This window comes from Mercenaria mercenaria, chromosome 8 (assembly GCF_021730395.1).
Source record: "Mercenaria mercenaria strain notata chromosome 8, MADL_Memer_1, whole genome shotgun sequence".
NCBI classification, from domain to species: domain Eukaryota; kingdom Metazoa; phylum Mollusca; class Bivalvia; order Venerida; family Veneridae; genus Mercenaria; species Mercenaria mercenaria.
In genome coordinates, this window is record NC_069368.1 from 79,898,178 (window position 1) to 79,925,539 (window position 27,362).

General features: G+C 35.0%; 1 protein-coding gene across 1 annotated transcript; it reads left to right on the forward strand.

Moving 5' to 3' along the window:
* Positions 1-6,619: 6,619 nt before the first annotated feature.
* LOC123523260 (alkaline phosphatase-like) lies at positions 6,620-26,184 on the forward strand. The gene is made up of 10 exons (XM_053549204.1): positions 6,620-6,700; positions 8,886-9,066; positions 9,610-9,779; positions 13,031-13,138; positions 13,589-13,691; positions 14,580-14,723; positions 15,922-16,113; positions 20,965-21,201; positions 23,057-23,141; positions 26,028-26,184. The coding sequence occupies exons 1-10, from the start codon at positions 6,620-6,622 to the stop codon at positions 26,182-26,184; spliced, it is 1,458 nt and encodes a 485-aa protein (XP_053405179.1).
* Positions 26,185-27,362: the final 1,178 nt, after the last annotated feature.

Here is a 27,362-nt window from a genome sequence, read left to right on the forward strand (position 1 = left end):
AAGGTGGAAAATTTACACACCGGCTTATAATGCATCAGATACATATACGCCCGATTCGGAAAGGAAGAATAGTTTAAAATAAATGATTTAAATAAATACCTACTACACACATTTTGATTTTTTGATCTCTCTGGTTGTGGTGATTCTAATGTATATGTGAACATGTTAAAGGTGCGGTTCAGATATAATTATATATCCATGGGTCATATTTTGACGGTCTATAGAAAACAATTTGACAAATAATCCAGGTGACACTTTCTCTTAGAAAACACAACTTCATCTCTGTGTGTGTCATATTTTAATAAAAAATATGTATTTATAGATGTACTTTTGTTAACCCCTCGTTCCTTCTTTCACCATGCATTTGCAGTGCCGGAATATGTGATATGAGACGTTTAAATCAATTTAGGAAAAGATAAAAGAGCTAAAAATTGATAAATAATGATGATCTAAAACATAAACTGACTTGGGCATCAACATGTCCTTTTAAATAACAAATAAAGTACCTCAGAACGTCCAGAATGCACCAAATGGATCCATTGTTTTCAAAATTTTCCGGGGGATGGGGAGGGCATGCACCCGAAAAATTGCTATACTACAAATATTTTACGCCCCCAACACCAAATCATGTATCCCCTGATCTTAACTACTTAACTCACTAGATATCACCTTTTAGAACTAGATGGACCCAGGGTGTCCAACTCAAGTAGTTTTTTGTGGTATCGTACACATGGGAAAATAGCTCAGTTCATGTAACATTTTACTTATATCTTTTCATCATCATCTTCGATAATGGCAAGCAGTCTTTTTGGACTATAATGGCCATGCGTGGGGGTTAGTAAAGTGAAAGATTATCAAGCCTCCCAAGCTACTCAATTCACCCAGGAGGACATTGACAATGTGATAAAAAATAGTGCAAAAACCTACTCAAGCCCTTAAAGCCTATACATTGCATAATCTACTATGTACATGGTGAAGAAACAAGAGAGTTAGTACTGTTAAGATAAAACCATATATGTACTGTCTAGGGGATGTGTGGTAACCCAGTCAGTCCCGACTTAAACACAGCGTTTGAGTCAGCACTGACTAAGTGCACCGGCAGTGAGTTCCATTCAACTATTGTCCTCGGGAAAAATGAGTACTTTATGTAGTCAGCTGATAAGTGTGATATATGATATGCTAGCTGATGGTGATGTCTGGATGTTCTTAATAGTGGATCCATATATTATGAAGGTATTATGTCAACAAGTCCATAATGTATTTTATGGAAGAGGCAAAGACGGATGTTCTGTCTTCTGCGCTCTAAGGACTACCATTGTAATTGCTGTAGTAATTGTGTTACAGTACCCGGCGACTTCGAATAGTTGTTGGTAACAAACCTAGCGGCCCTCTTTTGTACATTTTCTAATTTCTGCTTGTCATGTAATTGATAAGGATACCAAACAGAAGCACAGTATTCCAAGGAAGGTCTGACTATTGATTTGTAGGCTGCTGCTTTAGTTTCAGGTTTGGCAGAATGTAGATTTCGTTTTAAGAACCCAAGATTTTGACTGGCCTTGTTTGTTATTTTGCTAATGTGTGGAGACCAAGAGAGATTAAATGAAAGTTCCACACCGAGATAGGTAGCTTGTTTGACCTCAGACAAGGGTTGGTTGTGTAGAAAGTAGTCAGTCATGACTGGTTTAGATCTAGGTGGGGTAATGTGCATGATGTGGCATTTGTCTGCGTTGAAGGCCATCCTCCACTTCCTCTTCCACCCTGGCAGTCTGTCCAAATCTGCTTGAAGGGTCTGTGAGTCCACAGCTGAGCGTATTACTCTATAGATGATACAGTCATCAGCAAACAGTCCCACATCCGAACGAACACTGGCAGGGAGGTCATTTATGTAGAGAACAAATAGAAGAGGCCCTAAAACGGAACCCTGGGGGACGCCAGAATCAACTGTGGCTACAGACGACATAGCACCATCAACAACTACTTTCTGCGTTCTATTACTGAGAAAGGCTTTTATCCAGTGATGAGCATTGCCTCTGATACCATAAAATTTAAGCTTGTGGAGAAGTCTTCTATGGTCTACTACATCAAAAGCTTTACTAAAATCCATTATCGTGACATCAACCCGGCCTTCCTTTACAGACTTGACAAGAACATGAACAAAGCCCACAAGTTGGGTCTCACATGATCTACGTACTCGAAAGCCAGGCTCATTGTCAACTATAATATCATTTGCATCCAGATGATCAATGTGTTCAAGTATAAATTTGCATGCAATGCATGTCAGTGACACTGGCCTATGGTTGCTAGGTTTGAACTTCTCCCCCTTTTTAAAGACAGGGGTGACATTTGCCTGATTCCAATCAGATGGTACGAGCCGGGACTGTAAGGACTTATTGAAAATGAGAGTGAAAATTGGTGCTATTTCATCAGCACACTCTTTAAGAATTCTAGGTTTTATGGCATCTGGGCCTGCTGCTTTATGGGGATTTAGTCCTTTAAGTAGTTTAGAGACGCCATTTTCAGTAACGGAAATATTTTTCATGTCAGAGTAAGGACTGTTACCAAGGTCTGGCAGTACAGAATCATCTGGTTTGGTAAAAACAGAGGAAAACTGATGGTTTAATATATTTGCCTTATCACGAGAACTGGACTTTAGTATGCCATCTTCTCTAATGGGTGCATGTTGTATAATGACTTTAAGAATTCATTATACTTATTAGATAAGCATTATTCATTTTGTTTTTGGTCACTTATAAGTCACACACAAAAGAATTTCGGAATGCTACTTAAAATAATTTCAGCACTTGGTCATATGAGAAAGTGACAGGTCATGATATCTCGCCCTGGTTAACTACCCTCTGTCCACGTCATGATTGTTGTTTTTGTTCAGTTACTAATTGTTGTGACAAGCTGACTAAATAGGAATTATGACATGTTTATTTTCTAATGGTCATTTGCGTGTGTGCTCCGAGAAAAACATTTTAGTCATCCGATAGACAGTTTTCCTTAAATACAGCATACTTTGAGGCAGAGCTTTAGTATCATTCTGGTACTCAGTTAGGTTAGATGCGTATGTTCGATACTCGCAAAATGAATTAGTTAGATAAAGACCGAGGCAATTAACGTTGAAGTTATTATGTCGAAGAATAGAAGTTCTTGTAATAACTGTGAATATGTTAGAAAAATATGTTAGAGAATTATGAAGAAAGACTTTGATGTTTATATATTTATTATCGTAGCATATAGTAGAACATTAAATAGTAGTTATATAACAGTTGCTGTTGTTGCTGATAGCTAGTAGCGTGAGCCTTTAGACCCTGTTACACCACACGCAACACCACAGGAGTCTTTCTTAAGGCTTTTAATGAAACTCCAAAAGTTTTTGGTAGTTCCATGTTTTGTTCAGTAGGATCACATACAATGTTGTTAATGTAATTCCAGTAGGCTTTTCTTGTTTTCTTTTGGTATAAGTGCTTTCATCTTCTTAAGTTTGTCAAGGTACTTTCCTTTTGACTTTTTGAACTTGGCATACTGTCTATCCCTTCTTTTAAGCAACTGTTTTATTTCAGTGTTTATCCAAGCCAAGTGGTGTTTTCCATTTACAATTTTAGATGGTACATAATTATCTGTCAAACTCTCAAGTTTAGACGTGAAGTTATCCCAAAACTCCTGGACATTCAGTTTATCGGGCATTTTATTTAGTTCTATTCCAAAATTTACTAACTTTTATTTAAAACCAGCCCAATCAGCTTTATCAAATAAAAGTATCTTTCTTTTTTCTTTGTAATTTATTCGGGGGTGGTGGGGGGGGGGGGGGGTAGCTGTTATATCAATGAAAGGGATACAGTGGTCACTAAAGCCAGGAATGACTTTGATATTGTCAACTAAGGTTGGATTATTTATAAATAAAAGGTCTAAGGTATTTTTAGTAGTGTCTGTAGTTCTAGTTGGCTCATGAATCAATTGTTGAAAGCCAAAGGAGTCTGCTAAGTCAAGGAGTTTGTTACTTTCATCTGCATGGGTAGCACCAGTTATCAACTGTAGAGATTGCCAATTAACATTTCCAAGATTAAAATCTCCCCAACTATGATGGTGTTGTTACAACTGTCAATAAGTAAGGTGGTACGATTTATTCATCTATGCAACTAAGGTCCTTGTCTGGTCTGTAGGCACTACAAACATAAGATCTTGTTTACTTTCCTGTTTGATCTGAGCCCAGATGATCTCCGAGTCTGACTGAAGTTCCGGTAGAGAATTACTGGTAAGCTTATTTGAAACAAGAATGAAAACCCCACCTCCCGTACGACGTTTACGATCTTTTCTGTAGATTTTATAATCTGGTGGAAAAACTTCAGAATTTTTTATGTGTGGCTTCAGCTATGATTCGGTACCAAGCACAATATCAGGCTTAACAGTTGTTAACATTGCAAGAAAACCCAATTTTTTACTTTTTACAGACTGGCAGTTTGCAGTAATGATTTTGAGATGTTGGATATTTTGTTTCCTTCGAATTTGTTTAGGAGCTCTGTTTGTTTGAATCGATGTTACTGGGTGTGATGATTTTCCAGTTGGAGTACTACTATGAAGGGGATGTTGGATTGTGGCTGTCGGTGATTTTAAAAATGACAGATCTGAGCTGACATCTGAGATGGAATTATTTGAGTCGGCAATTGACGAGTTTTCAAAAAGTGATGATGCAAAATTTGGTATCCTACATTTAAGACACTCCCAAAATTCATCTGAGTGATCACTGTAAAAATTATACATATGTGAACTCTTGCCCTGGCACTGCGCATGATACCATGTACTACATTCCTCACAATAAATACCACGGTCTGGATGCCAACCTACTACTTTAGTACAAATACCGCAAAGATCTGATCTATTTGTAACTGTGCTGTTTGGTCATGGGTTGGTTTTAGTGTCAAAAGCCATCATTATTAATATGAGGCAGATGTACATGAGTGTGAGTCTATTTTGATTGAGGAGCCTCTTTCTGAAATTTTTCAAGTGAAGCAGTCCAGAGGACAAAGCAAAAGCAAGATCTAAAGCAGGAATACCATTATCTGTTCTTGTATATGTACTAAATTTCTGAGCAAATTTTGACAGTAAATATGGGCTAACCCCAGAGCAACAGATGTTGTTTAGCTTAATGGAACCCAACTTTCTGAAGGCACCTCCTCCAATCTGATATGACAGCTCAGCACTCATAATATGTAGAGATAAGGATAGAATCCCCACCATACACAGAGTGATTTTACACATGTCTACTGCAACAAAGGCATAAAGAGGTAAATTTCGTAAGTCGCGAAAATAGATGACAAAACGACAGTGGAGCAAGGAAAAAGCCTAAAACAGTTTGGGAAAGGTCAAAAGTTACCCTGTCTCTGTGTAAGATGTCTCTATGTCCCTATTTTTCATGAAATTGATGGTAAAGAACCTGATGGAAATGGTTAATTTGTGAACAAACGGACATATCGAAGAAAGTGAACACCACGCATTTCACTTCCGGTCAGACGATGATGCTTTTATATTACTTGACGGATTTTAATAAGATAATACTTCGTTTGTTACTGCGGCTCAAACTCAAACATATGTCTTTCCGCACCAGACGGACTTTTTTGTCGATTTTGCATACGGAGAACAACGAAGAAGAACACGAAAACATACGAAAATAGCCGATTACGATTACGAGGGTATCCGCAGACAATGTCCATATAACCATGCAGAAAGACCATGATTTCATTTGAAACTGATTAATTCAATTTACTATGTATATATCTTCTGTTTTCTATTATTTTGAAATGTTAACATACACCCAAATTAAAACAACTGCATAGAAACTATCTCTATATAGCGCGTGATACATAACTAAGATGAAACAGACGTTAATAAAAACAGTTCGAAAATGGCATCTACGTTGGCTATTAAATACGTTTGACAATACTGTCATTTCTAGGATTGCTTACACCAATAGGAAGTGAATACTCAGTGTCTTTTGTATGAAAGTCAGTATTTTTTTTCTTCAGAATTTGAAGGTCAGAATATATTGTTCAGGGTAAACTTAAGATATCTTTTTTTTCAAACTATTTTTACTATTATTCAAAAACTATAAATGGGCACGATAAACAAAATACTTCCTGTTTAGTATAGGATTTTTTTTTAAATTGTTACGATATTTTTGATAATGTAAATTCAACGGCCAGAAATGTTGTGTTAAAAGATCAAAATATTACAAATTAGGAAAGCGATATCCTAAACGCACAATGGCTGGACGCGCCGAAAAAATATCGAGTCCGAGTATGAACTTGACTCCAGAAATTATATCGAGTCTCCCCGGGGATTGCCAGGACTCCAAGGCAACGAAGATGCCCCCAGGAGAATGAGGAACCGGCCGAACAGCGAAAAAAGATGATACCAGTGGCAGCGAAGGGAATCAGCATGACTTAAAAAAGCGTTTTTCTTTTTTCTTCTTTTTCTTTCTTGTAGTTGAAGGGGTTTCTTAAGATATCTTACTTTCTTAAATCATCGGAGACGATGAATTTCTTAAATTGTCTGCTGGAGTACGTTTATAAAATATTCCGGCGGTTTATTTTGTTCTTGTTGAAATGTTAGTATAAATATGCATGATTTGAAACTTGTCATTGTTATAACATTCGAACAACAACCCAAACCAGCTGCTGAGGAAAATAAATGTGGTTTAGTAAACATTGGTAACGAATAAAGCTATTCAAGGAGAAATCAGAAGCAACACTTTTGTGAACTTCACACATAGTTTGTTGCATGTGAGGATGTGGCGATTAGTCTTTGTTGGTACACGATATACTTCCTACACGAACACAATTATACCGAAATAATTTTAATTAGGATATGTTTAGTTAAGACACAGTATGCTTCTGTATGTGTGAGGGATGGTTGGAACTACCGATGATCACAGATTCGTTCGTATTGTATCTCTGTCAGTCGAAATCAAAAAGAACGCAGTGTAAAATTTCCGAACAAGAAATATCCTTCTGTCACTACTGTTGTCGTTATACAAAAATGTGACAGTAGTTCTTAGCATACTGTCTACATATATGACGTTGCGACCAACACCAGACAAGATCAACGCAACACGTGATTGAAATCTGTATCTATAGGTCAATCTGAATGTATCTTAATTTGCATGGACGCGACAAAAACATTGTTCTGATGTCAGCAACAGGCCAGATCTAAGCATCAGACGTGTTAGATATGAAAATACCGCACTTAGTGCGTGCTTCGAAATGTCAAATCTGTTCTTTCTGTCACAAGTAATTTGATTGGTAATATCAAGTTGCAGTTGCTGAAACTTAATATTAATATCAATGTCTAACTTTACTTTGTAATGTTTTTTTTTTTTCTTTTTTCATGATGAGTGACAAAGTTTTGAATACAAAACATATGTGCGACCAGAATGTCTGCAAGACGGTACAAAAATGTATTTCTTGCACCGTTAAACACAATATAGGGTCTATGTAATTGTTCACATTGGCAACGAAATAGTATTCCAAAGAACAGCTTTCTTTATAATAAACTTCAGTAACAAAGTTATTATCTTGATACAGAACAATGATACTGATTACTACATAATCATTTAAAAACTCCGTTAAGAAACGTCAATATTTTTCCATATTGTAGAGACTTACCCTAAGCCTTCTTTACGCAAGGGAAACAGTCTAATTATATAGTGAAATTGTTGAGTGAACACCGTTTCTTAATCCTAATCCTGCCCATGTTATATCGGTGCAAAGGAAAAGTAACCTATCTATGATAAATGCCATGCATGATTACACAGTTATGCATCTAACAGTGTCGAAATTGATTTCTTCGATTTTCTCATATTTCTAGATATTTTTCCCATACTTTGACGCATGTGTATGGGTAGTTCAGACTGTTCTCTTTCCAGCAGTAGCCTTTTCAACAATTTTCACCTTGTGAAATTCTGTGGGTTTTGACTTTTTTAAAAAAATCATCTGTTTACAAATTTCACCACAAAATATGTCCTACTTTCCCCAGGGCAATCAACTATTTGATCTTTACATAATTTTGTATTCAGGTTGCTAATCCATGTGGCAAGTATGCATACTTTTTTTCATGATTAGAGGTAAAAAGTGGGTAGTTTGCATGAGGTACTAGGTCAATTGTCACCTAAGCCTACCATAAAGTTTTTGCGGAGTTGTCTCCATTTTTTCCAAATATTTCATCCGGGATCATTTTTTTCAGCTCAAATAACTCTTTTTCAGTAAATGATATTTTAATATTTTTTTCAGTCCTTGTATTCTGACGCAGTTAACTTCACATATATTTAATATAGATAGCTTCTACTTGAAGTTTGTATTTTCAGTTACAATGCCTACATATTGACTTTAAAATGTCATATATAGGCTAAGTCATTCCTTGTTTGGTCTGTTTAATTATGACTTAATGTTATGAAGTGAAATATTCAGCACTGAGAAACCGAAAGATTGAGGGTGTAACAATAAAGTCTGCGAACTTACAGGTTCAGTTGCGGTTTGGGCTCCGTTGCAGACGAACCTCGACAGACATCTGAACAGTGTTCCTATAGCCATGCAAGACGTACTCATACTGAATATGATTATTTTAATTAACTATGTATAGGGTTTCCATTTTATTTTATTTTGAAATGTCGAAAAACACGCAACGTAAAACAATCACATTTAAGCTATTGCCGTATGTATATATGAATTATACGGCCTGATTGAAATTGAAAATACCGTCGTTTAAGAACATTTAAACACGACGACACTTGTTAATAGTTAAGTGTTCTTGGAGGAGAGAGTATTTCATATGATATGTAAATGGCCGAGCATTATCACAGCTTTAAGTGACTATTTGTATATATTCAGACCTACATTCTTGATCGTATGACTGCGGACTCAGCCGCTTCAGCGACAGCTCTTATGTGTGGAGTGAAAACTAATTATTTGGTGATTGGTATGGACGGTCAGGCTGTATACAAGAACTGTATTCAATCAGAAAGAAAGAGTGAGAAGTTAGATTCCGTACTAAAATGGGCTCAAGCTTCAGGTTACACGTTTCTTTGTATTGCAAAAAACATGAATCAGAACTATTGCATCAAATCGTTATTTCAGAATTATCAAAATTATTCATTGACGACATGAAAAATATTGACAAATAAATAGAAGGAGCTACCATCGCCGAGACAGATTTTTAACTTTTTAAAATGAAATGACAAGGGAAACAATATTGCAATTCAGTGACTTATATATTTCACAGATAAACATTTGGTTGTACTATAAATGTTATCGGGCTAGACAAAATGTATTGATCAAGTCGAGGCGAACGTTATTTTTTGTATCACGATTTGTTGCTGACATGATTTCGGTTGAAAGCATATAGTAAAACATAACCAAACGAGCAAGTAAAGAAACATATAAGACACTGACGCATTACAAAAATACGCCAGCGATGCGGCTGACATATATATAAGAGGTGAGATAAATTAATATTCTGCCTAAAATGCAAGTAAACCGCCCTATTTGACGGCACTCTTTTTCTCAAAATGTTATTTAGTGGAAACTTTGATAACTTAAAATTAGTTTATTTCAGGAAAGAGGACAGGGATTGTCACAACTGCACGAATTACACACGCCACTCCTGCAGCAGCCTATGCGAACACACCGAGTCGGGACTGGGAAGGGGATTCACAAATGTCAAAGAGCGACTTCCCGTGTAAAGACATTGCGAGACAACTGATTGAGGATAATAAAGACATAAATGTATGTAAGCCATTTGCAATTGAGTAACTGTATATTATGTTAGTATCAGAACAGCAGTATCTAGGTAAGCATGCTAATATTAGATATTAGATGTTATTACTTTCACAAAAGTTAATAAACAAAACCAATTTACAATGAATGGTTTTACTTTTTTTTAACCATACACCACTAAGTCTTAACTAAATGCTACATTTTCGTCCAGAAATAAAACGAGCACAGGTTAATATTTAAATCATGCCGTGAATTCCCAGTCAAAATTACCACTTTAGATTTTCGCAGTAGCGAACTGTGGAAAGTCTATATCTGCATGTAGTTTTCGTGTGGCTAACGGTGAGTAACATTACCGTATTCGCATTGACCGTTAATTATAGGCTATAGCATTTATTTTTATCCATCGGTATTCAACAAATTAGAAGAGTTAAAGACCCACCAATACCTAGTGGTCTTCTTTTTCCTCCAACATGAACTTTGTGAAAATAATTCTGGTAATACGGGTATCATACAACTATTCTACAAGATGACAGGTGAGGTGGACAAGCTAAGCCCTGTTTTCATAACTTCATCTGCAAACTTACTCAGTCATTCTCTTCTCGGTATAGTTTTATAAAAAATAGAATAATAACTATCTTACACTGTATATAGAAACAAAGCGTGGTCTAAACTCACCTTAATACATGAGATACCGTGCATACTACTACATAAATTTTATACTATATTTAGTAATACATTGTCTTAGCCTTATACCTGTTACTATCAAACTGTAATTAGATACTTGTTATTTCTCATTTCTCCATACAAAAATGTATAATAACAATCATATAACAATCTGACTAAGTACTTGATCTTCTAAACGAAGATCCGAGAATGACCCATTCTCATTCGTTTCTGTATATTTTTGACTTCCAGAATTGCTATTTTTATTTTCGAAAATCTATTTTTTTTTACTTTAACCAATCAGACGACTTGTTCGAATGTCAAAGATTAAGAAAAATATGCAGGCAGTCAAGGACTAGAATTACAGAGCAAGTGCTCTACCGACAGAGCAATCTGACACTTTACGTCTTAAAAATGTAAATATCAAAAGCCCAGTCTAAATATAGATTTTTTATTCGTACAAAAGTAAGTCTTCTGATTGGCTAGCGGAATGGTCGTCAGAACGAGGCTACCAATAGCACGTCTTCAGATCCTAAGTATAGCGTAATAGGAGATGTACTTTAGTCAGATACAAAAGGTTACAGTTAGTTTGTGGTGTGTCTTTAAGGTAACTTGACAATAGCCACTACTGACCTTGACATTTTATAAGGAAAATTACAAATATATATAACTCTCAAAGTTAGAATTGAAGCTCAAACAAGAGCTGTCACTATTAGTGACAAATGCCCCCGAGGTTTGTCCAGGATGCTACAGTTCGATGCGCAAAATATGCCAGAATAGTTAAGGTATGACTAATTTTTCGACAAGATAAAAAATTTCTCCGAAGGTAACCTTGACCTTAGAGCTAGGGTCTGGGTCTTAAGCATGACACACTAACTCATCATAGGGAAAATTGTAATAAGTAATGTTTGATGATGGCAGAGTTATTGACTGGACAAGAAACATAAATGTTAACTTTTGAATCTAAGCAGGACTTTGAAGCTAGAGATTTTGGACTTGCGTCTGACACGTCATTTCAATATAGGGAACGTTTATGCCATGTAATTTTAAAATGTCTTCAACGACGGAATAGGTATGATACGGACAAAAAACACACCATGTAAACAGTTAACCTCTAAATGTGGCATCGGCCGTGAAGCTAGTGGTCTGGTTGTTATGCATGACACGTTTTCTCGTTATCGGGGAATATTTCTGCTAATTAATTTCAAAATTTCTTGATTAATGACAGAGTTACGAATCGGATATGAAACAGACCCTTTTAAACTTTAACTTGAGCTCTAAGTGTAAACTTGATCTTGGTGCTAGGGGTCTGGGTCTTGCGCGTTAACACATTGCCTCCTTATGGTAAACATTTATGCCAAGTTGTTTCAAAATCCCCTCATGGATAACAGAGTTATATATCGGACACGTAAAGATCTATTAAGATATGACTTCTTAATATGACATTGACCTTGGAGCAAGGGATCTGGGTCTTGCGCGTGACACATTGTCTGATTATAGTTACCATTTATGCCAAGATATTTCAAAATCTCTCCATGGATAGCAGAAATATGGATCGGACACAAAAATGACCCTGCTAACATTTGAACACGAAGTCTGACCTTGGCCTTGGAACTAGGGTTCTCATTTTGATAAACATTTATGCTAAGTACTTTTAAAACCTCTTGATGAATGACAAAGTTACAATCCGGACACGAAACAGACTGTTTGACTTCTAAGTGTGACCTTGACCTTGTAGAAAGGGGTCTGAGTGTTACACATGAAACGTCGTCTCAAAATTCCTTCATGGATGATAGAATTACAGCCCGGACAAAAATTTACAAAGTTACGGTCGAACGGACGGACAATGCGATTTTAATATGGCCACCTTCGGGGGCATTAAAATCAAAGAACATACTGTAGTGTAAAAAAAAGTTATTTGCCGAAACATCTTTAAAGGATGTAAGGATGTTATCATTAAATAAAATCTCAAAATTATCAACTGCTTTTGTAAAATATTTGAAATAGATATATACTTAATCACTTAATAATAACATAAATTATAAGGCCCTAACAAAATCTGAAAAATAGATCCCTCGGAAGCAACGAGGACAAAACAAATAGTAAATATTGCAGACTCGATTTGACTGAAACCGCATTAGCTCTAGTTGGTTTAATGTGTACGCTAGTCAGCAGTGTACATGTATTTAGATAATTTGCAACCATGCTTTGCACGGGATGAATTTGCAACCATGCTTTGCACGGAATGTCATGGATCAGAGGGATAGACTGGCTATATTCATCACTACAACCCGGTAAACTGTATAAAGTCTAAAGTGGTAGTATATTCATGGCATGTGCAGTTTGCAATTTCATGTTTTTCCGTTAAGTATAATAATATTTATATTCAATACTTTAAGTATAATATATTCAACACTTTATATTCAGTACTTTAAGTATAATTATATTCAACACTTTATATGTATTTTATACATCTTTATGCAATGAAGCTGTCGAGAAAGAAGTGATCCTTAATTTGACTACACTACGACGGTCCGTACTTCTAGCTACAACAATGTTAGTTGTTCACATTAAGCAAAATTTAGTTTTGATTTAAGGTGCTGCTCGGAGGAGGTCGACGTTCTTTCATACCAAATTATATATTAGACCCAGAGACATCGAGATTCGACAGAAATCAAAGGCAGGACGGCAGAAATTTAACTGCTGTAAGGATCTCATTGCAGAAAACATTTGAATTTCGATCAAAAATTAATCTTAAACTGTTGGATGTACATACACAGTTTATGTTAAAATAGAAATCAATGTTTCCTTGAAAGAGCATTTACAGGTTAGGTAGTAAAAATAATGATTATAATATACCAACAATTTAATAGATGGTAGATCATAAATCTGGTATAAGTTATTGCAATATATTATGATATATGATAATATGATTATAATATAATTATGATAATATACAGGAAAAACAGTAAGGCAAATACCAACTTCGTTTATAAAAGGGACATAGAAATACAAACTTATGAAAACGCAACAATTTTCCAAATTCTCCACCATTTCCTCAAATATTTTGGCTGTAAAAAATGAAAAATAAAACAAACAAGTGTCTTGTCGAATTATATATTTTCAAGTATATCATTTTTCACAAAATGTTTTAGGAATGGTTAAATGATAAAGAAGAGCGTGGTGTTAGTCATGATTATGTCTGGAATAGGGATCAGTTCTTGGAGGTTGATGGAAATAAAACGGATTTCTTATTAGGTACTAGGAAAACGTTAGTACAAATTGCATTATAGGCTATACGTATTATATCACCCTGACCAACTATATAGGATGGCTATACTGCCTGTTTCAGCTGTTATGACCTTTTTAGCTCATCTGATGTTTTGAAAAAAAAATGATATGTTATTGTCATCACCTGATCGGCGTCGGCGTTGGCGTTGGCGTTGCCAGGTTAAGTTTTATGTTTAGGTCAGTTTTTCTCCTCAACTGTCAAAGCTTTTGCTTTGAAACTTGCAACAGTTGTTCACCATCATAAGCTGACTCTGTACAGTGAGAAACATAACTTCATCCTGCTTTTTGCAAGAATTATGGCCCTTTTTGGTACTCTACATTGCTTTTTGCAAGAATTATGTCCCCTTTTGGACTTAGAAGATCATGGGTAGGGCAATTTTTCTATTATACAGAGACAAAAAATCAGATGAGCGTCTGCACCCGCATGGCGGTGCTCTTGTTTAGATATGTTTTGACTGTTAAACCAACACGATAATTATTATGGAAACTGTCCAGTTTTCGTACGTACGTGAAGGACCATCGGTTCCATTATAGACACAGGTAAAGCCAACGCCTTCCATAAATCATCTGGATAGCTTTCCAAAAGGTGCTATCCAACGTTAGCAGCTACCTTACCACGGGCATCAATTTCCTGATTTGCAATAAAACTTGAAAACTATAATTATAATGATATTGTTCCAGAAGTATTCTTTTTCTGTATAAATACATCAATCGTAAATGAGACCTTTTCTTCTTGTGAAGTGTTAAACGAAGAAAGATTAGTAACGATAACAATAATCACAAAGAAAGTAACAATGAAGTAATCTTTGTATGAAAATTTATTTTCAATTAACTGTTCTTAGCTCACTTTTAAAGGTTTGTTTGATCCAAGTCATATGAACTATGACATAGAAAGGATGGAACATGGGCCATTTAGTGAACCATCGTTGTCAGAAATGGTAGGGAAAGCCATAGACATTCTTAAATCTGGCACAGATGGATTTTTTCTCCTAGTTGAAGGTATCATGAATTTAAACTACGAGTTTTTGTACACGGGTAACTTAAATTATATATGACAGATTTGAATAGATATGACATGAAGGAAGCGCCATGCAGTCAAATCAAGTTTCGTCTTACGGAAAACATATTCTAACATATAAATTGCTTTTATTAAAGTAAATGTATAAAGACTCTGCATAACTTTTTAAAACTATTTAAATGTATGAATAATACTTCAGTTGCACTGACAATATTCTTTAAGAAAATGTAAGTTACATACATTGAAAATGGGTCCTGATGTGTGCTGCGGTCATTTGAAATATGTCAATTTTATAAATAATAAAGAAAAACAGCTATTTAGTGTGTTGTAACCTATAGATGAGTTTTCCGTTTCTCCGAGTGTTTCCGTTACAAAACCTTTTGTAAAAATTGCAAATACGGTAGGCATACCCCATAAATTAGGGACATGGTCTCTCGTACCTAATAAATCGCGTTTAAGAAATATTTGCATAAAAATGTCTTTTAGCAGTTATTCTAAAAACAAAAAAAATGGCGTCGTTTTGAAAAATAAAATAAAAATAAGTCCGGCAAAAGTTTATTTAGTGACTGACCTAATAAATCAAAATTAATTATACTGCTAGATTTTGTCAGTGTAGGATAAAACTATTCTTTTTCACTACCGCATGTAATTAAACTAACTTGTGTCTTTAAATGTTAGCAAAAGTGACATTGATTAGCAATGAATGGCACAATTCAGGGACATAAACTTTATTCGTTATATTCTACCGAGCTGGTGGATAAAGCAAACAATCCGTCAGTAAATTTATCATTTATTGTTTGATTAATTTAACCTGTAGCAAGACGTTTTACTAAATAATCGGTAAATGATCGTAATTAGAACTTTTTGATTTCTGAGAAAGATTGAATTGTTGACTCAATTTGATGTTGGATTCTAATGAATCTGTAAGAAAGTGTTCAATGACATAATTTTGGACTGGTTTTTGAATATAGAATCAAATTATTAAAACTATCTAAAACACACAAAGAAGTTCAACCTAACAGCAACCTAATGAAACCTTTTGGATAAATTTAAACCTTTATTTTGTTTCAGTAGAAAACGAGGAAAAATAATTGTAAAACAACAGTGGTTTAGAACAATCAATCCTGGATCAATGTTTGCATTATACTTTATGTATCTTTATCTTAACGTTTATTTTAGGAGCAAAGATTGATCATGGTCATCATTTAAACAAACCTGAGAGCGCACTATATGATGTTTTAGCGATGGACAAAGCAGTAAATGTTGCAATCAGCAAGACAGATTTTCAGGACACCCTCATGATTGTTACGGCAGATCACTCTCACGCATTTAATATTGCAAGTTATCCAAGCGGAGGCTCAGATATTCTAGGTAACCACATATTTCGCGTACGTAATTAGCGAGGGCCGATAGGATGCGTTAGTTAACTAGAGAAGAAACTGTTGTAAATTAAGAAACAGCTTCAAACATCCCTTCTTCAGTTTCAATAAGAACATTGCGAGCTTAAAAAGTTTGTGGTAAAGAAACTACATTGGAACCTTAATGTGGCGCCATTAAATGTCGCACCAGCGCTAAATGTCGCAACCTCCTTTAAATGTCGCAAGGTTAACGGCGTAATAGAGCGCCATCTAGCAGAACGTCAAACATTACGCTTGACGAAGCCACGCCTTTGCGTTCTAAGCGTCGACAGTAAACAGATTGTATGCTGAAGATTTCATTTCGCATCAGTTTTTCGTCATATTTAAACAATTAAATCTCTGCTTGTAGTTCATAAAAGGAGTGGATATAACAACTGCCTACTTTATAGATGTATTCTGACATTATTCTTTTTCATAAATAATATTTACTTTTGCTAAGAGTAAAAATATGGCTAAGATTTTGTCAGCATTTGACCGTTTTCATATTTAACACTCAGATAAAATCTTTCACCGATTTTATGTATATGTATTTTTTCAAATTTGAATAACGGGAATATTATAGGCCAGTGCCCTTTTACGCAAAAATTTAGAACATGGGTCCCCAGAAACATGACCGCTCAGAGTCTTTTTAGAAACAGCACTATAAAAAACTGTAAAAATCTAATATGAATAAACGGGAGGGTAGTGATAAGAATGAACTTTCGCGTTTTAACAATTAACTGCTGACGTCCTTTTTTTAAAATCATATTTGACTGCTCTTTGTTTCATATAATAAAATAATACAAGAACATTTTAACACTGAACAAAAAAAAAAAAAAAAAAAAAAAACACAGCTGGGTCGGGCTAAAGTTATTTCAACATCGGCATATACAGCCATTCCCACAATGTTTTCTTTCATCTTTTTAAATGAACATTTTGAACCATGGTTAACAAATATGTGCAATATAGATTTAAAATAATTCCAGTTTTGAAACTTCAAATACATAGATCTATTTCAAGTAGTACAACTCTTATAAACTTGTCAAAAGATGACCTTCTCCGTTTTTGTTTGTTTGTGTGTGTATTATTAAACATGTACTGTTATACAGCGAATGATGTTACACAAATTGCCGAACGTATATTGTGGATTATCACGTAAATGATTGTTGAATAAATCTTGGTTTAAGCTACGATGAAAATTTGATTGAGAGTTGTTTAAATTAATATGTTCAACATGTCTTTGTGAATAACACTTTAAATGCTGAAAAAGCTGTGTTTGAAATATGTGTGTGCCAAGTGCCAACATCACAAAATATAACTCCTAGATGTTTAAGTGTTTGAACTTAACTGAGCTAAACATTGTCAAAAAGTAGAGGCTCTAGCAATGTTGTTTCAGGCAAGAGTAAAAAACATTACTTCTGTCTTAGAGGGATTAAAATTTACCAGCCATTTCTGAGTCCAATTTGATATGATATATAAATCGTGGTTAAGTGTTGTTTCGAAAAATTCAAGATTATCAGAATTACCGTCGAGTAAGTACATTAATAAGAAACAAAATGCCCTAAGACTGATCCCTGAGGTACTCCTGTATTTACATGTGTTTCGCTAGAAAAGGACGACTCAGTCAAAACATTTTGATTTCGATTATGCAGAAACTGGTGATCTCGTTTATTAAGTTTCTATGTAATTCATATTGTCTAAGTTTTAAAATGAGCCCCGAATGCCACACCCTATCAAAAGCGTTAAGTAACATTAGTACTAATGTTACAGAATATAATACAATTAGAGTTACATTCATATCTATATATCAGTTAACTGGTAAACTGTCAAAGTTCAACAGTCTTTACAACTAAGGTATTACTTGCAATTATTTTGTACCCGAAATAAGGCTGAGTGCGTACGTTCGTGTATGTGTACGTGTGTATGGATTTGTGTAGATTAAGGTATGGGCTTGTATTTTGAATAACCAAAGACAGAATATATATCTACAGACTTAACTTTGTAATTAGTTGCAATTGTAATTTTAACTTTTTGTCATGTTAATCATGGCCACACAATTGAACAATCTATTTTTTCCTCTTGCATTAAGAAGTTATTGTCAAGAACAGCATTCTGCTGAAGATGTACTCCCGACAATACACGTTGCTATCTATTATCAAACGAATCTTAGTACCTTTCACAATTACACCGAAAAACCATGAACAATATCAGGTAAACAAAGCTGTGGCTAAGAAAACTAATTGTTGCCAGTACATTCTCAGGTAAAAACACGAAATTACCACTTCCTCGATATCATTGATACATTCCTGTTACATGTTTTTGTCATGAATGATGAATTAAAGGATGCTTTTAACAGTGTATGAAAAAAGTTAATTCATCTTTTGTAACACGAACATGTTACATGAATGTATCACCTCTACAATTTCTTATACATGACAAGTAATGCATATTTCACCTTAATATTCTTATCAAATTTGTATCATTTTCCAATAGCACCCTTTACGTGCACACGTAGATGTAGATGTGCCCTTGAAGAAAGCCCTTTCTTTGAGCCAATACTCGTATAAATTTATCAAAGTTTTACGTTAGAATATAGATACTGGCTTTAAATATATACATGTTGAAGTTCAAGTATTCTTTATAATAAATATATCACCGTTGGCTGATATAGTGAATCAGTGAATCATGTCTTCATACAAATTTCTTCAAAATATGTATAAAATCAACCATTGTGAATGTTAGCAATACTAAATCAAATTCATTAGTTTAGTTTTAAATTTGAAATGTTGATAAATATGGGTCCTTAAGCCTTACCCTGCTAAATTTCTATAATGAGCTTTCAAATTGGACAACACCATCATCTGTTAAAAGGGGTGCCTACCAAAAAGATACTGACTGAATGGCAAACAGGTGCTGATAAAGATCTACACTGCTCGCAGAGGCAGAATCAATCCTGTCCAGCATGCTAAGGGTTAGCAATAATTGAAAAAAGAACTGTTTTGAAAGTGAAAGGATGCGTTACATGTCCTTTAATGTTGGTGTGTTCAAACTAAAATGTAACTTTTGTATTCAGATCGTTACCAACAACTTCCACACACTAAATATATAGAAAAACGAGTTGTTGTCCGTGAAAGTCTTAATTATATTGAATTAGCCAAGCCCATACAGGTCCAGGTGACCTATTAAAAGCTGCTACAAGACATTTTTGCAATAGAAAGATGTATGAAATATGCGACATAAAAAGGCCTTGCCACCGACAAATCGAACCTCGGTATTTTTAAAGAAATTCAAGCGCAAATTGATGCACATGCGAGTAATGCGAACTGCAGCGATCTTGATAATGCCTGTTCATATACAAATGTACACACGAGAGACTTAAACCTGTTCGGGACACTTATCATATACCCGCATCCAGTTGACCTGACCGGTGTACCAGTGTTTTGTACCAGTGAAGAAATAACCATCTGCTTATACAAATGGATAATATGGCACGGTAGAAAAAGAAATGGTCATGGTCCCATTTCTTGATTGGTTTTGTTTGAATTTGAGTCACACTGACATAAGGCGACTATTCAGGTGAGAGCCTATATGCCACTTCGTGCATTATTTCAGGCACGAGTCGACACTTTCATACACCTACTTTCTTTGAATACACAAATGTAAGATCATTCGCACGATCTGCTGTAAAAATGTGCACATATCTACACGTTTCTGTAAATGTACCAGAAATTACCATAAAGATCAGTATTTGTTATAACAAAAAATTTACATGTTAAGTTTGAAAAAAAAATCATTATTTGGTCGAGCCTGCTGCTTAGGAAAAAGTGCACAAGACTTTGAGGCTATGACCTCTGTTGTGTTTGAACCCAACACCACATGGTTAAGCGTCGACTACATTACTATTGAAGATTCAAGTTTAATACATAATATATAAAAAAAAAAACACCACGCACAATGAACTGTTAGTGTATGCTTTAATTCTTCATAGACTTGCGATATTTAGAGTTGGTGTTATCATCATATAACGGTTGTACAAATTCTTTTGCGTTAAAGGTGCGACAAACATCGGCAAATGTTTTTGCGACATTCGGCGGTGGTTGCGACATTTAGCGTTGATGCGACATTTAATGTTGCCATTCTTACACGTGTAGATGTTTTAAATTAATGGTTTGAGAAATTTCTATTTAAAAAAAAGATTTAATACGACACTGTAATTTAAAACGAGTAAGACGAGTAAGATACTTCTTGTCAATGATGCACTGTAGCTGCCTGATACCTGATCTCCAAACAGTATTATAAAAGTACCGTTATCAATATAAAAACTACTTTGCCAGTTTTATTATACCTGTTATTTGGTTAGCAGAATATATTTGGACATTGCTTCTATTGCTAGGTTTAGTGAAGACTACTGCAGGAGTGACCCTGGCCGCAGATGAGCTGCCGTACACAATTCTTCAGTACAGCAACGGACCAGGATATTCTTTACATAGACAAATATAGACATGTGTGGGTATCATTTTGTTGAATAAGTTTATCGGACAATCTTTGTGTAAATTTCCTTTTTTTTCGGCCACTAGTTCAATATAAAAAATCAAAATTGTTCAATAAATATGCAATACTTATTCGACTTATGTACATAACCATAAGAAACAACTCAACTTCTATTTAGGTAGAGAGTGAGTTTGTAAGCACCTATTGTAGCCTTAAAACGTCTTTGCGAAAAGCAGGGATAATTTATATATCGTAGACAGTCGTCAGGTTAAGTACCGATAACTTTTAAAACGCGACACCTTGCCATTAATAGTATTCTTTTTAAATCTTTTAGCTAAAGGAGCTAAACAATTTCCGTCTGGTATACCTTTGATAAGTGCAACCCATAGTGCGGAGGACGTTTCGGTGTATGCAAAGGGTCCAATGACCCATCTAGTGCACGGAGTCCAAGAACAAACGTACTTTGTGTATGTGATGGCTTACGCAGCATGTATAGGACCTTACGCGACGGGCAAAAACAATAAAAATTGTCTAAGAGGACATGGACAACAGAATTCGGTCAGTGATGCATGTTTGCTGATTTATAATGTCATCTTTGTAAAAGTGTGTGTTAAATTGTGACAGATACATCATATTGTATACAATTATCATTTCACACGTTTGTTACTATTCTGAGGAATGTACAGTACTTACAACTACTTACTGAAATAATCAAAACTGTCTTTCAAATTACAAATGCATAAGTTCTTTGCATGAAATACCCTACGGGAAACCACCTCAGTGAAAGGCTCTGTTTGCTTTCCATTACATAAAATAGAGAAAAGTGGAAACTTCACAGGTCGCTCAACACGACAAAAACGAAAATGTTTCAGGCTCGGTTTGATTGAGCCTGTTCATGGAGGTAGTGGAAATACATGCAACCGTCCACGCCCTCTAGCTCCTAAAGCCTATTTAAATCAATATCCAGAAGAACAAACTATGTTTAATAAACATGTTTAAAATTTAAGCTTCCGAAGTATGTTCTAGTAAGGAGTTCTCAGAGCTTATTTTTGTACTTGATGGCGTTGGTACACTTCATGTGTTATGTTTTGCCGGGAGGTGAATCAGTAAATAGTTGTTTTTACTTGAAAGAAGATAGTTACTTCCCTTCGACTAAAATGTTTAAAAGCATTGTTATTTTGATGCTGTATCACATATCTCAGTAACACTTTTCATAAATTGCTTTTTCGTTACTGAAAGTATGTAATGCTACATAATAAAATCGCTTCTAATATAATTAATTTACATTTGCTATACAGATTTCGTCTTTTTATAATTAAGTTTTATACGAAAATGACACAGTATGTACGTTCTTACCATACCAAAACAGAATAGTGTTAAGATATTTCTCAAAACGCACTTCGTCTGTATTATCTCTTTGCTTCTGAGTTATTAAGGTAACTTATCATACTTAATAAATGAATTTAACACGTTTCATTTCTAAGTTCAGCCAGCATTATACTAGATCTTTCAAAGGATCTTTTATGTTAAAAGTAAGCTGGTTCATAACAAAATTTTGAAAGATGTGTGTCATTGTGTCGCGTGCGCCAATGCGACAAAATGAAACCAACAAGTTGAACGCAACAGAACGAAACAATTCATTCTGCGTTAGGATGCGCGCAGTTAACAAGACGATATAAAATGTTTAGTTATGTCGCGATGACGCGTATTTGGCTCTGTAGCAAATTATGTGGTGCCGTCCTCGTACGAACGCCAACGCGACAGAACGAAACATTTATTCTGTTTTGTCGTAGCGTATGCGCAGGCACGAAATAATATGTTTCTTTCTGTCACGTTCTATATGTCGCGTTGTTAGTTCCATTTTGTCAGGTTGGAGCGCGAGCCAAAATGACACACAGAACTTTCAAAATTTCTTTATAGCGCGTTGATACGCGCGCCAGGACGACACAACGAAATGTGCTACATAAACCGATCGCGCATGCCAACACGACGTATAGAAACTTCCTTTCTTGCATACCAGACGGGGATTTCCGGTGTTTTCACCGGTGCTGGAAAACTTCATCTCATCTCACATCCGGGGGTGTAAGATGACTCTCGTGCTCTAAATGACGTATAACGAACTACATATATGTATCAAATTTATGCAAGAATTTATATTTAGTTTCATAATACGGAATGAAAATCTAATACACTGTGATATTTACTTTTTGTTCCTTATAGTATAGTTCTTGATTCAAAAGACGTTGTTTTTCAAAAATACACAAAGTTTCCCGCAAGTGATTAAAAAACTGAAACTAAACATTGTAATTTGTCTGTGCAACGTCATGACGTCCTCCTTGTTTACGGACGTTGATTTTCCGCGCTTTTGTTAAATATGCTGGTACATGAAAATAGTGCTAAAAAGAAAGTCATTCATTTCATTTTAGTATGCAAGAAAAGGATGATGTCACCGGCTGTAGGTGAGGATTGGAATATCCGGCATTCGGCAGAGCCTCGATACCGCCTAAACAGGTACACTCGAGCGTGATATTCCCATATAAACCCAAAGGGAGAAGTGCTGGAAAACACTTTCAGACGGACGTTACAAACATTGACTTTTCATGTTCTTCAAAATGAAATTTAATCTGACTCCAGCATATCTGTCCTCTCCAGTTCCTGACTCTCGCTACAACCTAAGAAAATATCCATAGTGTACCTGCAAGAACAACTTGTTTTTGCCTTCCGTTGTACGTGACTGGAATTTATTGAGACCAGACATCCGTTACTCTGAAACACTTCCATCATTTAAAGGTAATCTTAACAAAAGCAAGCAGCCTGCTCCAGCCCATTATTACACTGGAAACAGGAAACTCCAGGTGCTCCATACACGACTACGTACAAAATGCAGTGCACTGAATCAACATCTTTTCCTTAAAATAATTCTCCGACACCATTGTGCCAGTGTGGACAGATTGAAACTAATTTTCACTTCTTTTTTTGAATGAAGAATATTTAACGGTTGTCGAAATGATCTTCTTAATAATCTGCAGAACTTTGTAATTGACTTGGATACTGTTCTGTTTGGAAACCAAGATCTTTCTGATCAGGATAACATGACTATATCTTCTCATGTACAGGCGTACATATCCGAAAGTAAGAGATTCTTTTAGAAACCCTGAGATATTTCCATTTATTCCCTCTCTCTCTCTTCAATTCTACCTTTTACTTGTTCTGTCTTTCAAAAAAAAACTACTCCTACATTTATGTAAATACTTTTTTTCTACCGTGCATCGTCCCTTTTCCATTTTTTACATTAATAACGATTTATTTTCTCATATGTTAAAACTATATTCCTAGCCGCATTATTCTCAGATTTAAGCTCGATATGCCCATACCGCAAAGAAGTAGAATTCTAAAACACTTGTCTTCCATTTTTATCCTTTTCTGTTTGGCTTTCACCACTTTCATATGACATATGTATCAATATCTGTACTTTATTTTGGGAATAAATATGTTTAAACTAAACTGACGAGGATGCTGCTGATTGTTTATTTACATACTGCTAAAGATAAAAACACCATAATACTGTGCGGTACTTAAATATACAACTCATTCATTAACAAGTGCACTTTAACGTCGTCTAGTCTAAACTTTTATCCCGTTCAGTAACTTCTCATTCAATGCATTGCATTTAGATACGTTGAAAATCTTGTTGAGATGCATCGAAACGTGAACCGTCCGACAAGTAATAGTGTCATGCAGCCTAATGTGAAGACGTTCGATGCAACATGAATCATGTTATGCCGTATAGAGCTTGCGCCGTATATAGCTCACGCATGAGTATATTCGGTGGTTGACAACGTATACAGCTTACGTAAGCTATATACGTTGGATATACACATATGCTTTTCAGATAGGTCTGTCGTCTTACCGTATATAGCTTACATGGTAAGTATTTAACATATTTCTGATGGAGCTGTTGTAGCAGCAGTAGTAGCAGTAGCAGTAGTAGCAGTAGCAGAAGTTGTTGCAGTAGTAGTAGTAGCAGTAGCAGCAAAATGGTGTAATGCATGGTTGGCTTTGAAACAATAATAGAAATAGAATATGGTGGTATTGCATTTCCGACATATGATACAGAAATAGATTAAAGTGCTGTTAATAAACATATATTTCACATATGACGATGATTTTGATGATGACGTTATGTTTTATACGTGATGATTACATATAATGATGATATGATCACGATCTTATGTTACACATATCACGATTATTTAGATGATGGCGTCGTGTTTCACATTTAATGAAGACTTGGTCTCACACAGGAAGCTAATTTTGATTTTCTGGCTATGTCTCGCTTATTGATGACGATAATGTTATGTGTCACATAATGATGATAATGTTATTTCTCACGTAATGATGATGATGATGATGATGATGGTGTTATATTTCACACGTGATGGAGATGATGATGATGATGCTATGTTTCTCAATGTGATGATTATGATGATGATAATGATATGTTTCACATAATGATGATGTTATGTTTCATATAATTATGATTATGATAATGATGTTCTTTTTCGCATAATGATGATGATGATGATGTTATGTTTCACATAATGATGATCATGATGATGTTATATTTCACATAATGATGATGATGATGTTATGTTTCATATAATGATGATGATGATGATGTTATGTTTCACATATGTTTATGATGATGTTATGTTTCACATAATGATGATAATGGTGATGTTATGTTTCACATGATGATTATGATGATGATTATTATATGTTTCACACGTGACGGTGATGATGATGATGATGTTATGTTTCACATGTGATGATTATGATGGTGATGTTATGTTTCATATAATGATGATGATGATGATAAAGTTATGTTTAACATAACAAGGATGATTTTGACGATGGTTTTGTTTTTCTCTTATGTTGGTTTAGAGGATTACGTTACACATTGGTGTTTTGGTTTGAAACTATGTTTCTAACATGACAATAAATCACACGTTCTGGTTTAAATATTGAAGAAAACAGTAAGCCTGTTGCCATGACCCACCCTGTCGTCTGTGTGCATGTTTTACAATGTCCATTGGTTGATAGCTACATGTCCCAAGATATGCATGTTCGAAATGATAATTTTTTATGCATGCCCGAAAATACAGTGTAAGTGTACGTCTGCCGGACGTCTGCAAATACGCTAGCAAACATTTTGCAAATACAATTTTGATAATTGATAATTATGATCGGTGATGACTATTAGCGATGACGACGATGATGATGGTGATTATGCTGCTGCTCTGCTGATGAAGGTGGTGATGAACACCACGCGTATCGTGGTGTTGATAATTGTGATGATCGTTAGAAAAATAAAGATGATTATTGTGGATGTTGTAGTGGTGGTGGTGATCGTGCTGCAGCTGCTACTTTTGTTGCTGCTGCTGATGCTGATGGCTGTAATGCCGACGAACATAATAATGAAGATTATGATGATGAAGTTGTTTACGACGGTGGTGATAATGTAGTGTTCAATAATGATATTATGGATTCTTAATTACAGCCTATAAAAATAGCTATATATATGGATATGGAGATATCTTGACGTATACAGCTTACTGTGAGGTGTATTCAGTGTAAGTTATATACCGATGGCTCAGCGCAATACTGGTCCAAGTGACATTTTTTCACAAAATTACTTGTTTATATATTTATATAAACTAAGGTCAAATACACAGTCTGTGAAAAGAATTAGGAAAATTTACCCTTTTTTACCCCCAAGAAAGATATAGGTCTATCTCAGAATGATGGTTTTTTCATCACTGCAATAAAAGTCTTAACTTGAGTTGGAAATATATTTCAATGAAAAAAATTGTTTTATGACAAGTCTAAATTGAGTTGGATTTGATTTTACCAATAAGTTTTAGTTAAACCTATCAATGAACAAAAATGCTGTGCATTCTTTCAAGTTAAGTATTATATTATGTAAGTTATGTAATAAGAGCAAGAAGTGCTCGACCATCTTGATCAAGAATTACAGCCTAAACGTCCAATACTTGTACAAGGCAAATTGCCTGCCAAGTCCATCTAAAATTTCTTTTTAACTCTTATAAAATTGTACAGAACCGGAAGTTAGTCCACCACCAATTTATCGATTCCATGAGGCCTGAAAGTGGCCAAGACGAACAAATATGATCTGAGAAAAAGAGCTTATAAGTTTACTTTGTGTAATTAGATTTCTATATTCCAAATTAAAACATTACGAGCAACTTGTTTGGTGCTATAGCAAAACTTGAGTTTGTAGTAAATAACTGGGTATCATTTACTTTTTAACATATATTTTCAATAAATGAATTTAATGGAGAATGTAGTGATGTATAAAATATGTTTGTTCCATTGTTGAAATAAATAATGATGCTAAGAATATTTTTCCTGGCATGGACATTTGGCTGTCTCAATTAAATCATAACTATTTTGATTAGTTGCATTGTTTGCTATTAAAGTATCTTCAAATAGATTTGATTTATTACATTAGATTAAGATTGTGATGTATGCACGAAGATTTTCTTGCTAGCAAAAAGGACTGGACTTATTGTAGTTGTAAACTGTTGCTAAAAAGAATGATGCAAAATATAATGTAACTTGAGGCATAGCATTATCAAGTACTAATGCTGTGGTTTGATTTTGGATAAACTTCTACAAGGTATTGTCGTCACTTGATCATTAGCGTTGACG